Genomic DNA, 16,189 nt, shown 5'->3' on the forward strand with positions numbered 1-16,189 from the left:
AATTACTTATTTCGAAATTAAAGATCTGTTGCCTGACCTTTCTCCCGACACATCTAGAAATTCCTTCACAAGTCCATCATACCGAGACAATGACCTCACAACCCAACATCTACCACTTCACAGTCACTTATGAATCTAGAGAGACTCAGTCCCTGATCAGAATTTCCTAATTCTCCCATCACAGAAACGCCAGACGACCGAGCACTTGTTATTCTCGTATACCTAATCATGAGCAGGACTTGGAGATCGATTAGTATGTGAGTGCATTAACCCAAATACAAAATACATGCTCCAAAGCTATATCTATTACCCTTTCTATCTGCAATAGGCGCGTCGGAACTTGCAGTACTTTCTAGGAAGATCGGTGATTCGCCTGCCTCTTGTTTTTGATCCGATCAGTAATTATCAACCTCACATTATTAAGCGATGTATACATATACACCTACATTACCTCGTTTCTTTCATGTATTTTTCTTTTAAAAACCATCATAGCAGCGGAAATTCTTAGCTTGGGAATGGATGTGTTCTATTTTTTCCGAAGTAGTATCCGAAATACACAATTCTTTATTGCGTATGTGATACTAGTACTGGAAAAGTGTGATATTCCTCCCTAGTCCCAATATTTGAGGTCTTTTGGAACCAGCTAACAGATGTATGTACCAGTCAGTGTACACAGCATTTCTGATCCCCAAATCTGAATTTAAATAGAGAATCCCAGAAAGAAAATTCCTCACTATGGAACGTGAGCCTAGGTTAGTTACAAACTGCTCTATAATGATTAGGCACACTTGGGTTTTCGGGCGATGTTTCAACTCAGTTGTTGGTTTATTGGAAAATAGATATATCCCGTGTTTTCAATGGATGATGTTAATAATACGAACTCGCTTCACGGAACGTGTTCATTCATTTTTTTTAGTCGAGTGAATGTGCAGGACGGTCTTCAATACGATCTCGCATTTTAGGTGTACCGAATACAATACAGTATCCGTGTTACTCTACTGCTATTCTGTGGGATAGCACAATATGGAATGGGTCAGTATATTTATATTGTTTCTGTGATGTTGGAATGGGGCGGAGATCACATATTGTCACATACATGCAGTTCTTTTTCGTTTGTTTTAGGGCTGGGGGGTGTGAGGGGTGAGCAAAATGGAGGGAAATCTTGGGTTGGTAACCTCATAGTAGGTGGGCATGTGAAACTGATGCGGGAGTTATTTTTTTACCCCATCTTCGTTGTTTCTAGACAGGGTATTTGGGTTGGTTTGGAGGGTGTCTAGTGTTCGTTAGTATGAGCTGAGAATCATTCGGAGGAGTTAAAGTTAGGATTATAGTTCCTATTTTTCAGAGTGTCGAATGCTTTAGACATCATCTTCTGAATCGCAATCCATGTACGCTTCATAATTTGTCTGGAAAGACGCAGTTAGAAGGTGTGTTTTCTGGGGCAGTCATTGTGTGTCATACTTCATATTCCATATCACATCTCTTAAAACCTTACATGTATGCATCTAAGCCAGCCTGCAAATAATCTCTCGTGACTCAAATATTTGAGATAGCTATCATTTTGCAAATCTGCTAGTGATGTGATCCTTTTGTTCCGTCCTGACTCCCATCCCGATTCTACCATTCCTGCATAAACCCCCAAAGGTTATTTTTCTCCAATTCCGCCTATCATAAATTCACAACCTCAATTGACCTCCGTCCCCTCCTTCACAACCCCCACAATATCCCACACCAAGCTGGATAGCTCTCTCAGCCCCGTCCCCAGCCTCTCCGCATAAACCTCGCCCAATCCACTAGCATCCTTCCCCCTAGCCCAATCTCTTAACGTCCTCCCTACCTCTCCATCTCCCCTCTTCTCTTGAATACTCTCCACATCCGTAATATCCACTTCCACCGCTCTCACAACCCCACTCTGTTTTCCCCAGCATCTATTTCCTGTCTCTCTTAATCCATACATAACCAACTGACACGTACTAATCCAATCGATATTCTTTAGCCCCCCTTGCTTTCCCCCATTCAGGTTCTCTGTCTCCCATTTCCCGAATTCCTCTGGATCCAAGCTTGCAAGAAATTTACACAATCGTTGTAATGCTAGTATTCTAGTAACACGTTGCGGATGATATGGACTTGGGTAATTAATGGGATCAGCATGAATGATCAAGAAAATTAGTACGACAAGCGCAGAGATGTAGTCCGATTTTTCTAGATAAATAAGATAGATTTCATTAAGAACTGTTGGTAAAGGTTGTTGCGCGTAACGTTGTAAGAGGATAAAATCATTCAAATTTCCTAGAGCTTTCTTGAAAAACTCGAGACGTCGGTCAATATTCTGATAGGTTTTATGAGCATTCGATATCATGACCTCGATATGTCGTAATACATGGAGTAGGGAGAAGAATCTGGTAATCGTCTTTGGATCTTCGTCTGCTACTCTAGCCTTTGCAAACTTGTAGGTTTCTTGGAAAGGGACGAGCTTATCAAGTGATGGTGTCAAAACCATAGGATAATCTATGAGATCACCATATATACTTTGGAATACTGTGCAGCGAGAACAAAGGCATTGAAAGAACCAAGTTTTCGCCAAGGCTTCTCGACGAACTTCTCGCCGCTGTGTTTCGTCAATATAGGATATGAATATTTGTTCTCCTTTTGCGATAGGGAAGAGAGCTCGGAGAGTAGCACGCTTTCCATCGAATGTTATAGCTGCATTTTGATAACAGCTATGGTTGGCGCGTGCCAACAGGGGATCAAGACATAGTCCAATTGGACCGTTGCCAATGTTAGATTCGACACGAAACCCATTGGTGGAGAGCTGCAGGTCTGTTTTAGTAAGGATAAAATCAAAAATAGAGGCCTGTTCTTACCCGACAGAGAGACTCAAGAGCATATTTGACAAATTCTGGTTTCTGTTGAAGAAGATTCACAACAGCATGGGCTTGTAGTGATATATCATCCCATTTTGGTTGGACGTTTCTGAGGTCATCCTCGTGAGATGCAAGCTCAATTAACGGTGAATCTTTTGCCAGTGCTGCCGGGTTGCTAACCAATTGGATAGTGCCACGCACAGCTGTAGGGAGCATCTTGTTTAACGAATTCCCAAGACTTTGCGATTGGACAGCCTTGCATTGTATCTCATGATGTGAGCGGTCTAGATCTTCGCATTTTTTACCGCAGTAGTTCACTGCCTTGCAGCCAATACAGTAGACGGTTACTTTTTTCGACCGACAATATGAATAAGCAAAAGCCGTATTTGTTACGGGTTGAGCGCTGATCTGTGATCTAGAATGTTCAAATGGCTTTCTTGATTTGAAAAGGTCACATTCTGCTCCGTGGGAACCCTCAGATCTCAGTGACAACTTTTCGCAATCGACACAACAAAAATTGACAACGCCGCAACTTGAGCAGGGCTGTAGCTCCACTCCTTCTCCTGCTTCTAGAAAACAATTGGCGCACACTCGATGCAGTGCCTGATTCTCGGCAATCAATAAAAGGGGTTTTTGTATGACAATGATAGAATCTCCAGAATTTAAATCGACTGTTGAGAAAAGGCCATTTCCCAGGTCTTTTGCCGTGCCAATTATCGTATGGTTGATGTCCATTTGACTGGATTGTGTTTTTTTTATGGAGTAAGATTCTTGATGGACTTGGATGTGCCTTTTGAATGATGGTGGAATCTGGCAGACTCTATTTTGAATTGACCTTCAATCTAGTCTAGATACGGTTTGGTGCTTCCGATCTAAACCCCGCAACTGCATAGAGAAAGACCCAATTCCTCATCAAGAATCCTGAAGACATGGCGTTGAACAGATCCACCGTCCATGGACGATTTTTATTCTTTTACCATGATAGACCAAACGTATCGATCTTCAATTAACCAGCCAACGCCATAAGAAGTGAAAATGCCGAAACGAAGTGATGTGAATAAATTGTGTTCACAACTGCCTATTGCCTTATCGCTTAGATAACAAAACAAATGATTCGTTGACTGTGATATACAATACTACAACTTTGGAAATCATTGTAGATTCCTCACTTCAACTTCTTGGATAGGCATTTTGAGCTCTTAAAGTCGGCAAAAAGCCAATGGTAGAAGCAGTGTTGAAGTTTAGAAAGCCCCGCCAATAGCTTGGGAATCATGTAGGCATTCTTCAATATTCCTGCCTTATTCTTTCCTTGAAATGAACCAACTGAGGATTTGGCAACTATCTTTCCTTCAGCATCACACTGATATCTGTTGGTATCTTCTCATCAGAGTTAACCCAGCGCAGTTTTAAAAGAGCAAGAGCTGATTGAGATGCAAAACATATACATAAAGGAAGCCATGTTCAGTTCGTTAGCCAGCACATGAACTCATCTAACCAAGTACTTCACGGACTTTCTTGAGTCGCAATGACCTTGCCGATATATCACCCAGAGCTCAACCTAACCATCGTATTAGACACAATCAGATATATCTACTGCAATGAAATAGCAGCCTGGCTTTACAGTGATACTTGCTTCCCAGTGCAGGACCTGGAAATGGATCATGCAACTGCTGCCCATTTAACCCGCGATTGTACAAGCAATTTCTGGAAAGATACGGTGGCTGGTGAGCTATTCAAAAGAATCAAGTACTCGACAACAGATTGCAGTTGCAGATATGAGATATGCATCGCAGTATTATCTTCGACTTCAAGATACATAACACAGCGGATGATATTGATGAAACCTCTAGATAGATGTGAGATATACGATAGAAGAGGAAATTAGACAAAAGAGACAGAAGAGACAAAAGAGACAACACTTACTTCCTGTCGATAAACTGATTATTATTTTCGTCCTTTAAAGTAAGTATTGTCATCGTGGTCGAGTATCATAGATTTTATTAATTCAAATCATGCGGGGGTGGACTAAGCTCTAAAAATCGCCAGGGTAACGCTAAACCAATTCGGTACAAGTTTTTCGAAGAAACAAAAATTGAAATAATATTTTTGGCCATCAATCTCAATATCACCACAACAATCTTCATTTTTTGCCCCTCATCAAATAGGAATCTCTCATAAACCCGATTTTCTTCTATCAAATCCGCAGCTATGTAAGTTCACATGTAGCAATTTCACTGTTGATAACTCAAAACTAATGATTGCTGAAGGCATTTCGTCCGTCGTGCCGCTCTCAGAGCTGCTTCCAACGCCTCTTTCGTTTCTAAACCTCGCACCATCAACACCACTTCCCCATTCGTTGTCAGAGCTTCAAACGAGAGAATATCATCAGCAGTATTCCGAAGATTTGCAAGTGATGATGCCCATACTAGAGAAGAGAACGCAGATGCACAAGAGGAAGGAGCCGTTCGATCAGCTATCAATTCTGCCGCAGAGACCGTCTCAGAGTATGCTTCAGAGGCCAAGGAGACTGTTGCTCAAGCAACTGGGTTTGGATCCAGAAACGCTGGCTTTGGCAGGGACAGAAACGTAGAGCGTCCTTCCATTGACCCTAACAATGGCGTCTACATTGGTAACTTGTTGTTCGACATTACCGAAGAGGATCTTAAGAAGGAGTTCGAGCACTTCGGAACCATTACCGATGTCAGAGTCACTAGAGATGCTAGAGGCTTGAGCAAGGGGTAAGCATTCAAAATGTTGCTATTTTTTTTTAAAACTATAATTAACAAAGACTTCAGATTTGCCTACATTGATTTCGCAGATGTTCAGTCCGCAACTGCAGCCATTGAAGCCAAGAACCAAACTATCTTTGAGGGCCGCAGACTTGTTGTCAACTACGTCAACAAGACGCCAAAGATCAGAGATCAAAACCCACCTTCCAAGTGCCTCTTTATCGGCAACCTCGCCTTCGAGATGTCTGATGCCGATTTGAACAGCTTGTTCCGCGAGGTTAGAAATGTCATTGATGTTCGTGTTGCTATCGATAGACGCACTGGACAGCCAAGAGGTTTCGCCCACGCAGACTTTGTTGATGTTGATAGTGCCATGAAGGCTCTGGAACAACTACAAGGAAAGGAGGTCTTCAACCGAAGACTCAGAGTTGATTACAGCCTTGGTGAGAGAAGCGCTGGAGGCGGTGAGCGCAACGACCGTGGATTCGGAAACAACGACCGCGGTGGACGTGGATCATACGGTGGTGGACGTAGAGACCGTGGAGGATATGGTGGTGACCGTGGAGACCGTGGAGGATATGGTGGTGACCGTGGAGATCGTGGAGGATATGGTGGTGACCGTGATGGAAGAGGCGCATCATTCTAAGGAGAAAGCTGAATATTTAGGTGTCATGTCGACTAACGGGCGAATCGATCAACGAATGATCGAATGAGTACTTTGTATGATGAATTTGGGTAGGCGTTAGTCATCTATTAGAGGTGTATGGGAAGTCTCAAAAGTTGCTGAATCTTCTATGCAGCTCTACTTTTATGGACGCTTCCCGTTTTTTTCACCTTGTATTATAACCCCCAGAAGCTTAGTCGGTCGTAATACAAAGGCTTTGATTTGATCAGGCATAACGACTTCAAGATCTAAATCACAGCAAGAAATCATAAAAAATTCCACTCAGTGCATCTTACAGAACTACTTTTTATTCAAAATGTACACTTTTATCCTTCTCGCCACTTGCTAAATACCCCAACACTTAATATCTTGATACGTGATATGTAATATGTGATATCTGCTAATGCTGTATGTTGTCTACGTGATAATCGTTTCCGATACGACTCCAAAGATCAAAGATACTTTGATCTGATACACCAACACCTATTCAGTCATTCCATTTCGTTTGTATACAGAAAGATCTCGAGAGAAAATAATTCGAAAAACAAAACACGTGACCCTCTTACAGCAGTACAGAGCTGCACTCTAATCGGTGTTTGTGTTGTTCAACCGAGGTGGTCCGATTGAATTTCTAATGTGCCGCGACCCCACAGTTCATCCACGTTCTCATGCATGTTAATAAGTATTCTCCTGCGTCCACTCGACCATATCAGTCACAAAAACAATTATTAAACATCTACCTGGTGATCTATCATAATTACAAAGAATCTTAATTCCTTCTTGTATAATATATTCCTGTCTTAATACATTCCCATCAAAAGCTATCTTTTTGAATATCAGACCAAATTTTAAGCATTACGATCACTAAATAAAGTGACGACGCAAACGGCAAAGGGTGAATTTACCATTACGAGTTACAAAAGATATTAAATCGACTTTAATCAGCTATGTCTTTCATGGGCGGTGCAGAATGTTCGACAGCAGGAAATCCTCTTAGTCAATTCACCAAACATGTTCAGGATGACAAGAGTTTACAGAGAGATAGATTGGTCGGTAGAGCGCCTGGAGGCGGTATGCAGGGCATGCGCTCCGGCATGAATATGAACGGAAGTCAAGATCATGTAGGCAACCCAGGATGGTACACCTTTGTCAAAGCAGTGTATATCTCGAGAATGTTATTTACTGATTCGCAAATTGGCAGATGATGAACGATTTTATGCAACAAAATGGTCAACTCCCACCAGAAGCTTTCGCTATGCAACATGATCTTCATCAAAACGCACAAATGAGAAATGGAACTCAATCTCCAGCTGTTGGAGGATGGGCTCAGGAGTTCAATCCTGGGATGCCAGGAATGTCAGAACAGGCAATGATGGAGGCGGCGTTCCAAGCTCCCAAAGGTACAGCATTCAGTCCTGCGGATTTTGCTAGATTTCAACAGATGGGCCAATCAAGCTCCGCGCGTTCTGCGAGTCCTATGGCGCAAAATATGTCGAATGGTTATTCATATCAAGGTCCTCAAATGGGTATGGGTATGGGTATGAACATGGGAATGATGGGCATGAACAGAATGGGTATGGGCATGAATATGATGAATCAACCACAGTATCAACAACCTGCGCAGGATTTACAACAAGACAAAGGAAAGGGAAAGATGGTTGAGCTCGATGATCAAAATTGGGAAGAGCAATTCAAGCAGATTGATTTGCAAGGAAAGGAGCTCGAAGAGAGTTTGGCGGCGGAAGGAGAGTTAAATGAAATGGATAGGTCAGTCCTTGAATCTGAAACCAATGAATTTGGGGATTTTGAATCTATTTGGAAGGGCATACAAGCTGAAAATGCTGCTGCTAGGGAAATGGCCGGCGAACAAAGCCTAAACGGTATGAACATAAGCGAATTCGATCAATGGGACGGATTTGATGCTGTAGGAACACATCAATCGCCATTCCGCGATCCACAACTCGGAGATTATATGTTTGAGAACGAGAACCTTTTTAAAGATATCTCCAATCCATTCGATGAGGGTGTGCGGATAATGCACGAGGGAGGTAACTTATCTCTCGCCGCACTAGCTTTTGAGGCCGCGGTACAAAAAGATCCCCAGCACGTTGATGCATGGGTATTATTAGGTTCAGCACAAGCCCAAAATGAAAAGGAAACGCCAGCAATCCGAGCGTTAGAACAGGCTCTGAAAGTTGATCCTATGAATCTTACAGCCCTCATGGGCCTAGCAGTTTCCTACACGAACGAAGGTTATGATAGTACCGCTTATCGTACACTTGAGCGTTGGCTCTCCATCAAATATCCATCTATCATTGAGCCAGGCGCCCTGTCTTCTGAGAATGACATCGGCTTCACCGACCGACATCAACTTCATGAAAAGGTTACAGATTTATTCATTCGCGCCGCTCAACTTTCACCAGATGGCGAACACATGGATCCAGATGTACAAGTAGGTCTCGGAGTCCTTTTCTACGGTGCTGAAGAGTACGACAAAGCAGTTGATTGTTTCACCTCTGCCCTAGCCTCCACCGAATCTGGAACCTCGAATCAAAGAGACCAAGTTCATCTCTTATGGAATCGTCTCGGCGCTACCCTCGCAAATTCAGGCCGCAGCGAAGAAGCTATCGCAGCCTACGAAAAAGCACTCACGCTCCGCATCAACTTCGTACGAGCTCGCTACAATCTTGGTGTTTCTTGCATCAATATCGGATGTTTTGATGAAGCTGCTTCTCATCTTCTAGGTGCATTAGCTATGCATAAAATTGTGGAAAATGAAGGTAAAGAAAAGGCAAGAGATGTACTGGGTGGTGGAAGTGTCAGTGACGCGGATCTTGAAAGAATGATCTCGCAAAATCAAAGCACTAATTTGTATGATACGCTGAGAAGAGTTTTTAGTCAGATGGGGAGAAGAGATTTATCGGAACGCGTTGTGGCGGGTATGGATGTGGAGAGTTTTAGAGGAGAGTTTGATTTTTAACTGAAGTTTTTGGGAGAGTGATACTTTGGATGCGTATGAGCGGTCAGATGTACATGATGGATGAATTAGCAGGAGTCGATTCTCGTTGAGTAAATGCATGCATGGGTTGTAGTTAATTGGAATTGGAATTGAAAGTGAAACTGATGATATGATATGTTATATAATTGTGGATGTCAGAATAAAATAGAAGTGTAGTTTTTTGGGGTGGAAGGCCCGTTTGAATAGCATTGAATTGGACTGTATCGGTTAGTTGAAGGATCGAAAATGGGTATTTAGGTATTTAGGTAACGAATGAATGATTGGATTATATTTGAAGGAATTCAAATTTTAGAAATTTTGATATGATATGATGAGATGAGATGAGATGAGATTATTAGAATGTACTGTAGTAAGAGTGTATCTTGATATGACAAGAGAGGTGTATATGTGTATGGGGGTATGGAGTTAGAGTGTGAGATATCTAGCTAGATAGATGTGATGTACGTCGATTTGAGTCTTTATGATATGCTGAGTTGGTGAGGAATGGGTTTGCGTTTTGATCGCAGGTGTGGTTGATTTATTTGTTATTTTCAGAGGTGTTTTTCTATGAGATGAGAGTATGTAGAGGGAGATGTAGAGGGAGAGGGGGAATTATGAGGATTAATAGAAAAGGTGATATTATAAAACTTGATGACCGGTTTAAAAATCGTATAGGTAGGAGGAGATAAAATTCATTCTACCAATAAGTATTAACCTTCCCCCCTCCCCTTATCCCCTGAATTTTCCCAAACCTTAATAATCTCCTCATTATCATCAATCAATCATCCCCTCTCCAACGCTTGTTTGACCAATTCTTCGCGGCGTTCAATATCCCTCCTTCGTGTACTTTTTCTTCTTTCTCTTCTTACTTCTTCTTTTGGACGTTCTCTTTCTCTTTCTCTTCCTCTCTCTCTTTCTCTTTCTCTTTCCCCTTCTCCCTCCAAAACTTCCTTAACCAATTCTCTGCTCTCTAATTCTCTCCCTCGTGTACTTTTTCTTCTTCCTCTTCTTCCTTCTTCATTTGGCAGTTCTCTTTCTCTTCCTCTTTCTCCTTGCCTCTCCTGTTCATCTGCGTTCTCATAACCCCTTCTTCCTTCTCGATCCTCTTTTTTACTCTGCTCACTTTGCGCTCTTTTCCTTCTAGGGTTCTCATAATACTTCAGTGAGCTAGGCGGGGTATAGTTGTCATCACCCACCGGAGACCCCTTGAATTCCCTTGAACGTCTCGAAATCGATCTCGTCTGTCTCTCGTTTCCGGTATCTATAGAATCACTTTCTACTGCCTCGTCGCTTGTGGTATCCCCAGATTCGGGTCTGGCAGCGAGAGCTTTGTCTAAATCAACAGAAGGTCTTTGACAAGAACTGCGTGTGTTTCTCCGTTCTCTTTTGGGAGGGTGAGATGGATTATCTTCACCATCATTCAAGGGTACCGAGACATGAGTCTTGTGCGGCTGAATAGTTTGCATCCGACTCTTATTGATTTCTTCAGGAGACTCAGAAGCCTCACGTTCGTTGCCAGTGGTCAAATCGATCATTAGATTGCTTTGTTTATTTGCAAATTCTCTGACCAAAGGACTTGAATTTGGAACGGGAAGTGTACGGCCCCGCAATGCTTTCCCTGGTGTAAATAGTTCTTCGCTACCGGGCCCATTTGAAAAAGTGCTGGGAGTAAAGATAGATTTATTTGAAGCTCCCTTAGGACGGCCACGACGTGGCTGGAATTGAGATGTATTAGATTGAGATGTACTTTGCTTTTCTTTATTTAGAGCGTCCTCAGGAAAGCCAGGACCTCGGGCAGAGTGGGGTGTGTTAGCAGCGGAACGATCTTCTTTATGTGGAGTGAAACTATTATGTTTTTTTGGAGCTGCTTTAGGACGACCAGGACCTCGGCGGGAATTAGATGGAAGGTGTGGTTCTTGGGTGTTTTGTGAGGATTCTGATTGAGAAGAGTTGGGAATTTCCAATTGTTTTCGACTTCGGTGATAGTTTTGAGGTTGATCTAGAGGAGATGTAAACAGATTCCCATTTGAGTTTGCTGGAGAAATATTGAGTGGTTGAACCGGAATAATTGCTTGAGATGACTCCAGGAGTGTATTTGAGGTAGCTTGTGAGACGTGCTGCAGATTTCGTTGTTCTTCATCAGTGTTGTTTTCATCAGGATTATCTGTTTGAGTAGCCTTTGAGTGGTTCCGTAGATGTTGACGCCCTTCATCATTTTTAGGTTGATTAGAGCTACTCATTTCAGTGGCTTTTGACATAACCTCCAAAGTTTGATGTTCGTTAATATTATCACTCTCGTCGAGAGTGTTCATTGCAGAAGCTCTTGCGATGTGTTGAACTTGTTGGTGCACGTCAGGATCGTCGTGTCCATTGGGAGTGTTCATTTCAGTTTCGATTTGGTGAGAGGGTGACTCCGAAATTTGTCTCTCGGTATCTTGCTCGATGTGCTGAATGTTATGATCTTTAGTACGGTCGACGTCACCATTCGTATCGTAACGCCCAAGAATAGGAGATTCGAAACGAGGTTTGGAAGGAGTGGCGGGTTCTCTACTTGGTGAACGAGTAGGAGGTATTGAGAGAGATCTTGCGTCTTCATCTTGTTGAGCTTTCGTTTCTTTTATGCGTTTGTGATTTCTAAACTCTGCAAGTGTCGAACTCTCGACTTCCCTTTGGTCATATTCGGTTTCGCTGTGCTGGCGCTTCCGATGCGAGGCCCTGCTACCTTCGAGCATTGAGAAATCTCTCGCATGATTAAGCGGACTGCATCTTCCATTAGATATTAATTTGGGCAAAATTTGTCCCTCTTGTAATTCGTCAGAAGGTGCAGGAGTAGTTATCACTCGAGCGCCTGAGGTTGAAACCTTGCGAGAGGCTCTCTCCATCTCCTTAACCCGAGTGCGTAGATAGTCAAGTTCTGTACGAAGATCTTTCTCCACACTAGCTCCCTCCATCCCCTCGACTCGTGTGTGTAGAGAATTAAACTCTGAACGAAGATCGTTCCCTCTCCTAGCTGTCTCTATCTCCTCAACTCGAGTGCGCAGAGAATCAAAATCCGGACGAAGATTATTCCTTCTATTGTTCTTCTTCATCTGCTCGACCGAGGTGTTCAAAAAATCAAGCTCTGTACGAAGATCATCTACTCCATCAGCTTTCTCGGTCACGCGGACGAGATCATGCTGAAGAGTTTCGACGACACTAGTAGCTACAGAACGAGCGCTCTGAATCGTGGTCATCTCGCGGCGCATATTTTCCATGAATATCTTAACGCCCTGCATGTCATTCTCGAGGCGACCCACAGCAGCATCAATTCGATCAATATCTTTTCGTTGCTCACAAATCGCTAACATGATTTTTGCATCGCCAAGTATCGACAGTGAAGATGCTGCCGGAGTGAAAGGTTTTTCTATACTCTGGCGGGATATTTCGCTGGGGCCCAAAGTCCCGGACAGGATTGACGATGGTCGCCTGGACAGTGAGCTTGAGTTATTTGAGGATTTCTTCAAATCATGTGTTTTTGTGACAGATAATGTTGCTTTTTCACCTGTTCGTTGCAATTTCATTGATATTTTCTTGGCACATATGAGTAATTGATCCCTATTTGCTATTAGTATGGACATTATCCTATAAATGTAAACTTCTCTTACTTTTTCAATAGATGACCTTCTGGTGCATTATCGCATAGCAGGCCAAATACTTCACGGCAATTTGCGCAGGCCAAATCTTGAAGAGAACTAAGACGAATGAGTATAGTTGTATTGAATTCGAAGATTCCGGATCGCATACCTATTTTCTATGATAGTTCCAACCTGTGCTGGACCGGTTGCTAGTTTGATAGAACCAACTCCCTTCAGTCCTGTGGCATCTCTTATGACTTTGGGTATATAATAAGTCTTTCCGAGACCTTCCCATGAATTATCAAAGCTGCCAACCTTGAGTTTACACTTGAGACAATAGCATATAATGACTTCTGCGTCTGATGACATCTTGGGCGCAGTGTACTGACCCGAGCCCAGATTTGATGCCAGAATAGAATAGAAGGCTAGAGGTTCGGAAACTGAGAGATGGTATTGATCTTTTCATACCAAAAAATGCACTTGCCAAAAGCTAGAGTTGGAACAAATTTGGAGTTTACAGTTGTTGAATGATTGAATATAAAATAGAAATTTAATATCAATCAACTGTACCGGTTAGTGTGAACGCGTAAGATCGCGAATTTTCGTGTTTTGCTGTAAGGTTATTAAAATGCGATTGTACTTGTACTGTTCGGTTGATTCTTCTCACATAATCATATTGAACGGTGTGAAGAATAACGACAATGATCAATGTAATAAAGAGATATATTCGATGATCTGTTTTCCTACATAGTAGGAATCTCTGAATATCTGCTTTTCCCCAAGTTGCATGTACGTGTGTGAGCGTACAGTAAATGTATTTTGGAACAGGTGCAGCTGCTAATTAATCGCTTTCACTAGACCATTCTAGGTAAAAGGCGCTGTTTCTGCCGTTCACCGCCTAACTAGAATCCATAAAGTTATCATCAACATTTGTTAAAATCTTGCGAATGCGATACACAATATATTTGACTACGACAATCCTCGAAAATGACTGTCGCAGATATTCCTTTTGTATCGCAGCAACCCGCTGGTGATATTAATCCTAAAAAGCGCAAGCATGAAGATGATGATGATGAGAAAGCAGCAGAATCCAATTCAATTGGCATGGAAACAGTATCATCAGAACTTCGTCAACCAGAATTACCAGAATTCAATCTGATATCGGCAAAGAATCCAGCTGAAGAAGAGCTTGGTGAGAAACCTTCATCTGAAGAATGGCAAAAGGTAGAAAGACATCCAAAAAAGAAAGCCAAGAAAATACCCAAGGCTGGAAATGGAAATTATCCTGCTATTACCTTCGCAGCAAAGGAATCTAGGCTTTCAGGTCCAATTAAGATTGGAGATTTACAAAGCCTCGTTCTTTACCTTCTTGCAGATGGGATGGCTCCTCAGTTTGTTTCTATTCGTCATCGACCACAATTCCGAAAAGTTGTCGTACTTATGGTCCCTGGACTTGAAGAATCTATGTTTGGTACCAAGCCTGTATCTGATTCACATCGACATTCTCCAGATGAATACCTCCCACGCAAGTTAAAGTCTGAAACTTTGCCTACAAATTTGAAGCTATTTGCGGATATGTTTGAATATATATGGCCAGTCAAAACACCAGGAGATAAAAAATATGCAAAGATGCATTCTCCTCTACATGCTATGCTAACAGCACCTGTAACTAAAAGCCAAGAGAATAAGAGTAATAATGGAAAAGGTCCAAAGAAAGCCAGAGAGCCTAATGGTTGGCAAAACACTCGCACACCAATTACACAATTCCTTACATCGCCCGAAGATCTTCAAGAAAATGGTTATACCCTTCATCCCGCAACCTATGACGATTTAGTCGATAGAAACAACTTGGCAGAGCAACGAAAGACTTGGGAGCTTGATGAGGCTCATGGATGGGTAGACACAAACGTTAAAAATTTTGATGATGGATCAGTTCCAGATAATGAGCTTGAGCAAGGAAGTCTGACAGTCGGCAGGGAGATCTTTGCTATGGATTGTGAAATGTGTATGACTGGCAAAAATGAGTTCTCACTTACGCGCATAAGCATCGTTGGTTGGGATGGATCAGTTGTTCTTGATGAGCTTGTAAAACCCGAGAAGCCAATCATCGATTATCTCACCCAGTAAGTTTTTGTTTCGACGTTTGATCATATTTCTAACAGTATGTAGATACTCTGGTATCACCGAAGCAATGCTTGCTTCAGTTACAACAACATTACGAGACATACAAAAGAAATTAGTCGAATTATTCCATCCACGAACAATCTTGATCGGTCATTCTCTCGATTCCGATCTTAAAGCTCTCAAACTTACACATCCATATATCATCGATACCGCAGTCATATATCCTCATCCTCGTGGTCGGCCACTCAAATCTTCCCTTAAATGGCTGGCCCAGAAATATCTTGGTAAAGAGATACAAAAGGGACATGGAGCAACTGGTCATGATTCAACCGAGGATGCGAGAACGTGTCTCGATCTCGTAAAGCTTAAGTGTGAAAAAGGATCTGATTGGGGAGCAAATGATTCACAGGGTGAGAATATCTTTAAGCGACTAGCTCGAACTGGTGTAAAATATAAGAGCCAGGGAGGAACAACTAAACCGGCATCTGTAGATGGAAAGTCATCGGCAGCTGTTGATTGGGGCGATCCAAAGAGAGGCCCTGGTGGTGCTGCAACTTTCTCGATTGGCTGTTCGAGTGATGAACAAATCATGGAAGGTGTCATTCGAGCTGTTAATGGGGATTCTGATGGAAAGATGATTCCAGGTGGTGGAGTAGACTTTGTGTGGGGAAGATTCAGAGAGTTGGAGGATTTAAAGGAATGGAATAATCAACGACTTCCTCGTGCACCAGAATCCAAAAGTCCAGCGGTAGATGGTAACAGTACTAATAACACCGAAGCCAACGATAAAGATACTACTATGGAAGAGTCAACTTCTAGTAACCCAGCAACCACCACCGAATCCACCACTACCGAATCTCAAACCCCCACAGAAACCCCTTCGGAAAATACCACCACCGATCCTTTCGCCCCCGCAACCCTCACCCTAACCCAACGTATCCATAAAATCTACCAATCCCTCCCTCCATGCACAGCCTTCATCATCTACAGCGGTTCCGGCGACCCCAAGGAAATGGTTCGCTATCAAAAAATGAAACAACAGTTTCAACACGAGTACAAGACGGTGAAGTGGGATCAGCTGAGTGTTAAGTGGACGGATGTCGAGGAGCAGGCTATGAGTAAGGCGGCGGATAGAGCGAGGAATGGGGTGGGGTTTATTGGGGTTAAGTAGTTCGGTGGTGGGTAGGTGGTTTAAA

The 16,189-nt window shown here is 42.6% G+C and overlaps 6 protein-coding genes across 6 annotated transcripts; 3 read left to right on the forward strand and 3 right to left on the reverse strand.

Moving 5' to 3' along the window:
* Positions 1-1,684: 1,684 nt before the first annotated feature.
* EAF01_000666 (uncharacterized protein) lies at positions 1,685-3,599 on the reverse strand (the record flags this gene model as incomplete). Its single annotated transcript, XM_038908916.1, has 2 exons — positions 1,685-2,812; positions 2,865-3,599. 2 exons carry the CDS (start codon positions 3,597-3,599, stop codon positions 1,685-1,687), a joined length of 1,863 nt encoding a protein of 620 aa, XP_038775822.1.
* Positions 3,600-4,523: 924 nt separating this feature from the next.
* On the reverse strand, positions 4,524-4,840 carry EAF01_000667 (uncharacterized protein; the record flags this gene model as incomplete). The annotated part of the gene is made up of 2 exons (XM_038908917.1): positions 4,524-4,710; positions 4,788-4,840. The coding sequence occupies 2 exons, from the start codon at positions 4,838-4,840 to the stop codon at positions 4,524-4,526; spliced, it is 240 nt and encodes a 79-aa protein (XP_038775823.1).
* Positions 4,841-4,986: 146 nt separating this feature from the next.
* On the forward strand, positions 4,987-6,239 carry EAF01_000668 (uncharacterized protein; the record flags this gene model as incomplete). Its single annotated transcript, XM_038908918.1, has 3 exons — positions 4,987-5,074; positions 5,132-5,602; positions 5,660-6,239. Coding segments are annotated over exons 1-3 (1,053 nt in total). The 5' UTR covers positions 4,987-5,072.
* Positions 6,240-7,204: 965 nt separating this feature from the next.
* Positions 7,205-9,237, forward strand: EAF01_000669 (uncharacterized protein; the record flags this gene model as incomplete). Its single annotated transcript, XM_038908919.1, has 2 exons — positions 7,205-7,378; positions 7,459-9,237. 2 exons carry the CDS (start codon positions 7,205-7,207, stop codon positions 9,235-9,237), a joined length of 1,953 nt encoding a protein of 650 aa, XP_038775825.1.
* Positions 9,238-9,934: 697 nt separating this feature from the next.
* On the reverse strand, positions 9,935-13,653 carry EAF01_000670 (uncharacterized protein). Its single transcript, XM_038908920.1, has 3 exons — positions 13,039-13,653; positions 12,900-12,986; positions 9,935-12,849 (listed from the first exon to the last, which is right to left on the reverse strand). The coding sequence occupies exons 1-3, from the start codon at positions 13,236-13,238 to the stop codon at positions 10,038-10,040; spliced, it is 3,099 nt and encodes a 1,032-aa protein (XP_038775826.1). The 5' UTR covers positions 13,239-13,653; the 3' UTR covers positions 9,935-10,037.
* A 203-nt stretch (positions 13,654-13,856) lies between these two features.
* EAF01_000671 (uncharacterized protein) lies at positions 13,857-16,164 on the forward strand (the record flags this gene model as incomplete). Its single annotated transcript, XM_038908921.1, has 2 exons — positions 13,857-14,992; positions 15,039-16,164. The coding sequence occupies 2 exons, from the start codon at positions 13,857-13,859 to the stop codon at positions 16,162-16,164; spliced, it is 2,262 nt and encodes a 753-aa protein (XP_038775827.1).
* Between the last annotated feature and the right edge of the window lie 25 nt (positions 16,165-16,189).

This window comes from Botrytis porri, assembly GCF_014898465.1.
Source record: "Botrytis porri strain MUCL 3234 chromosome Unknown BPOR_001, whole genome shotgun sequence".
NCBI classification, from domain to species: domain Eukaryota; kingdom Fungi; phylum Ascomycota; class Leotiomycetes; order Helotiales; family Sclerotiniaceae; genus Botrytis; species Botrytis porri.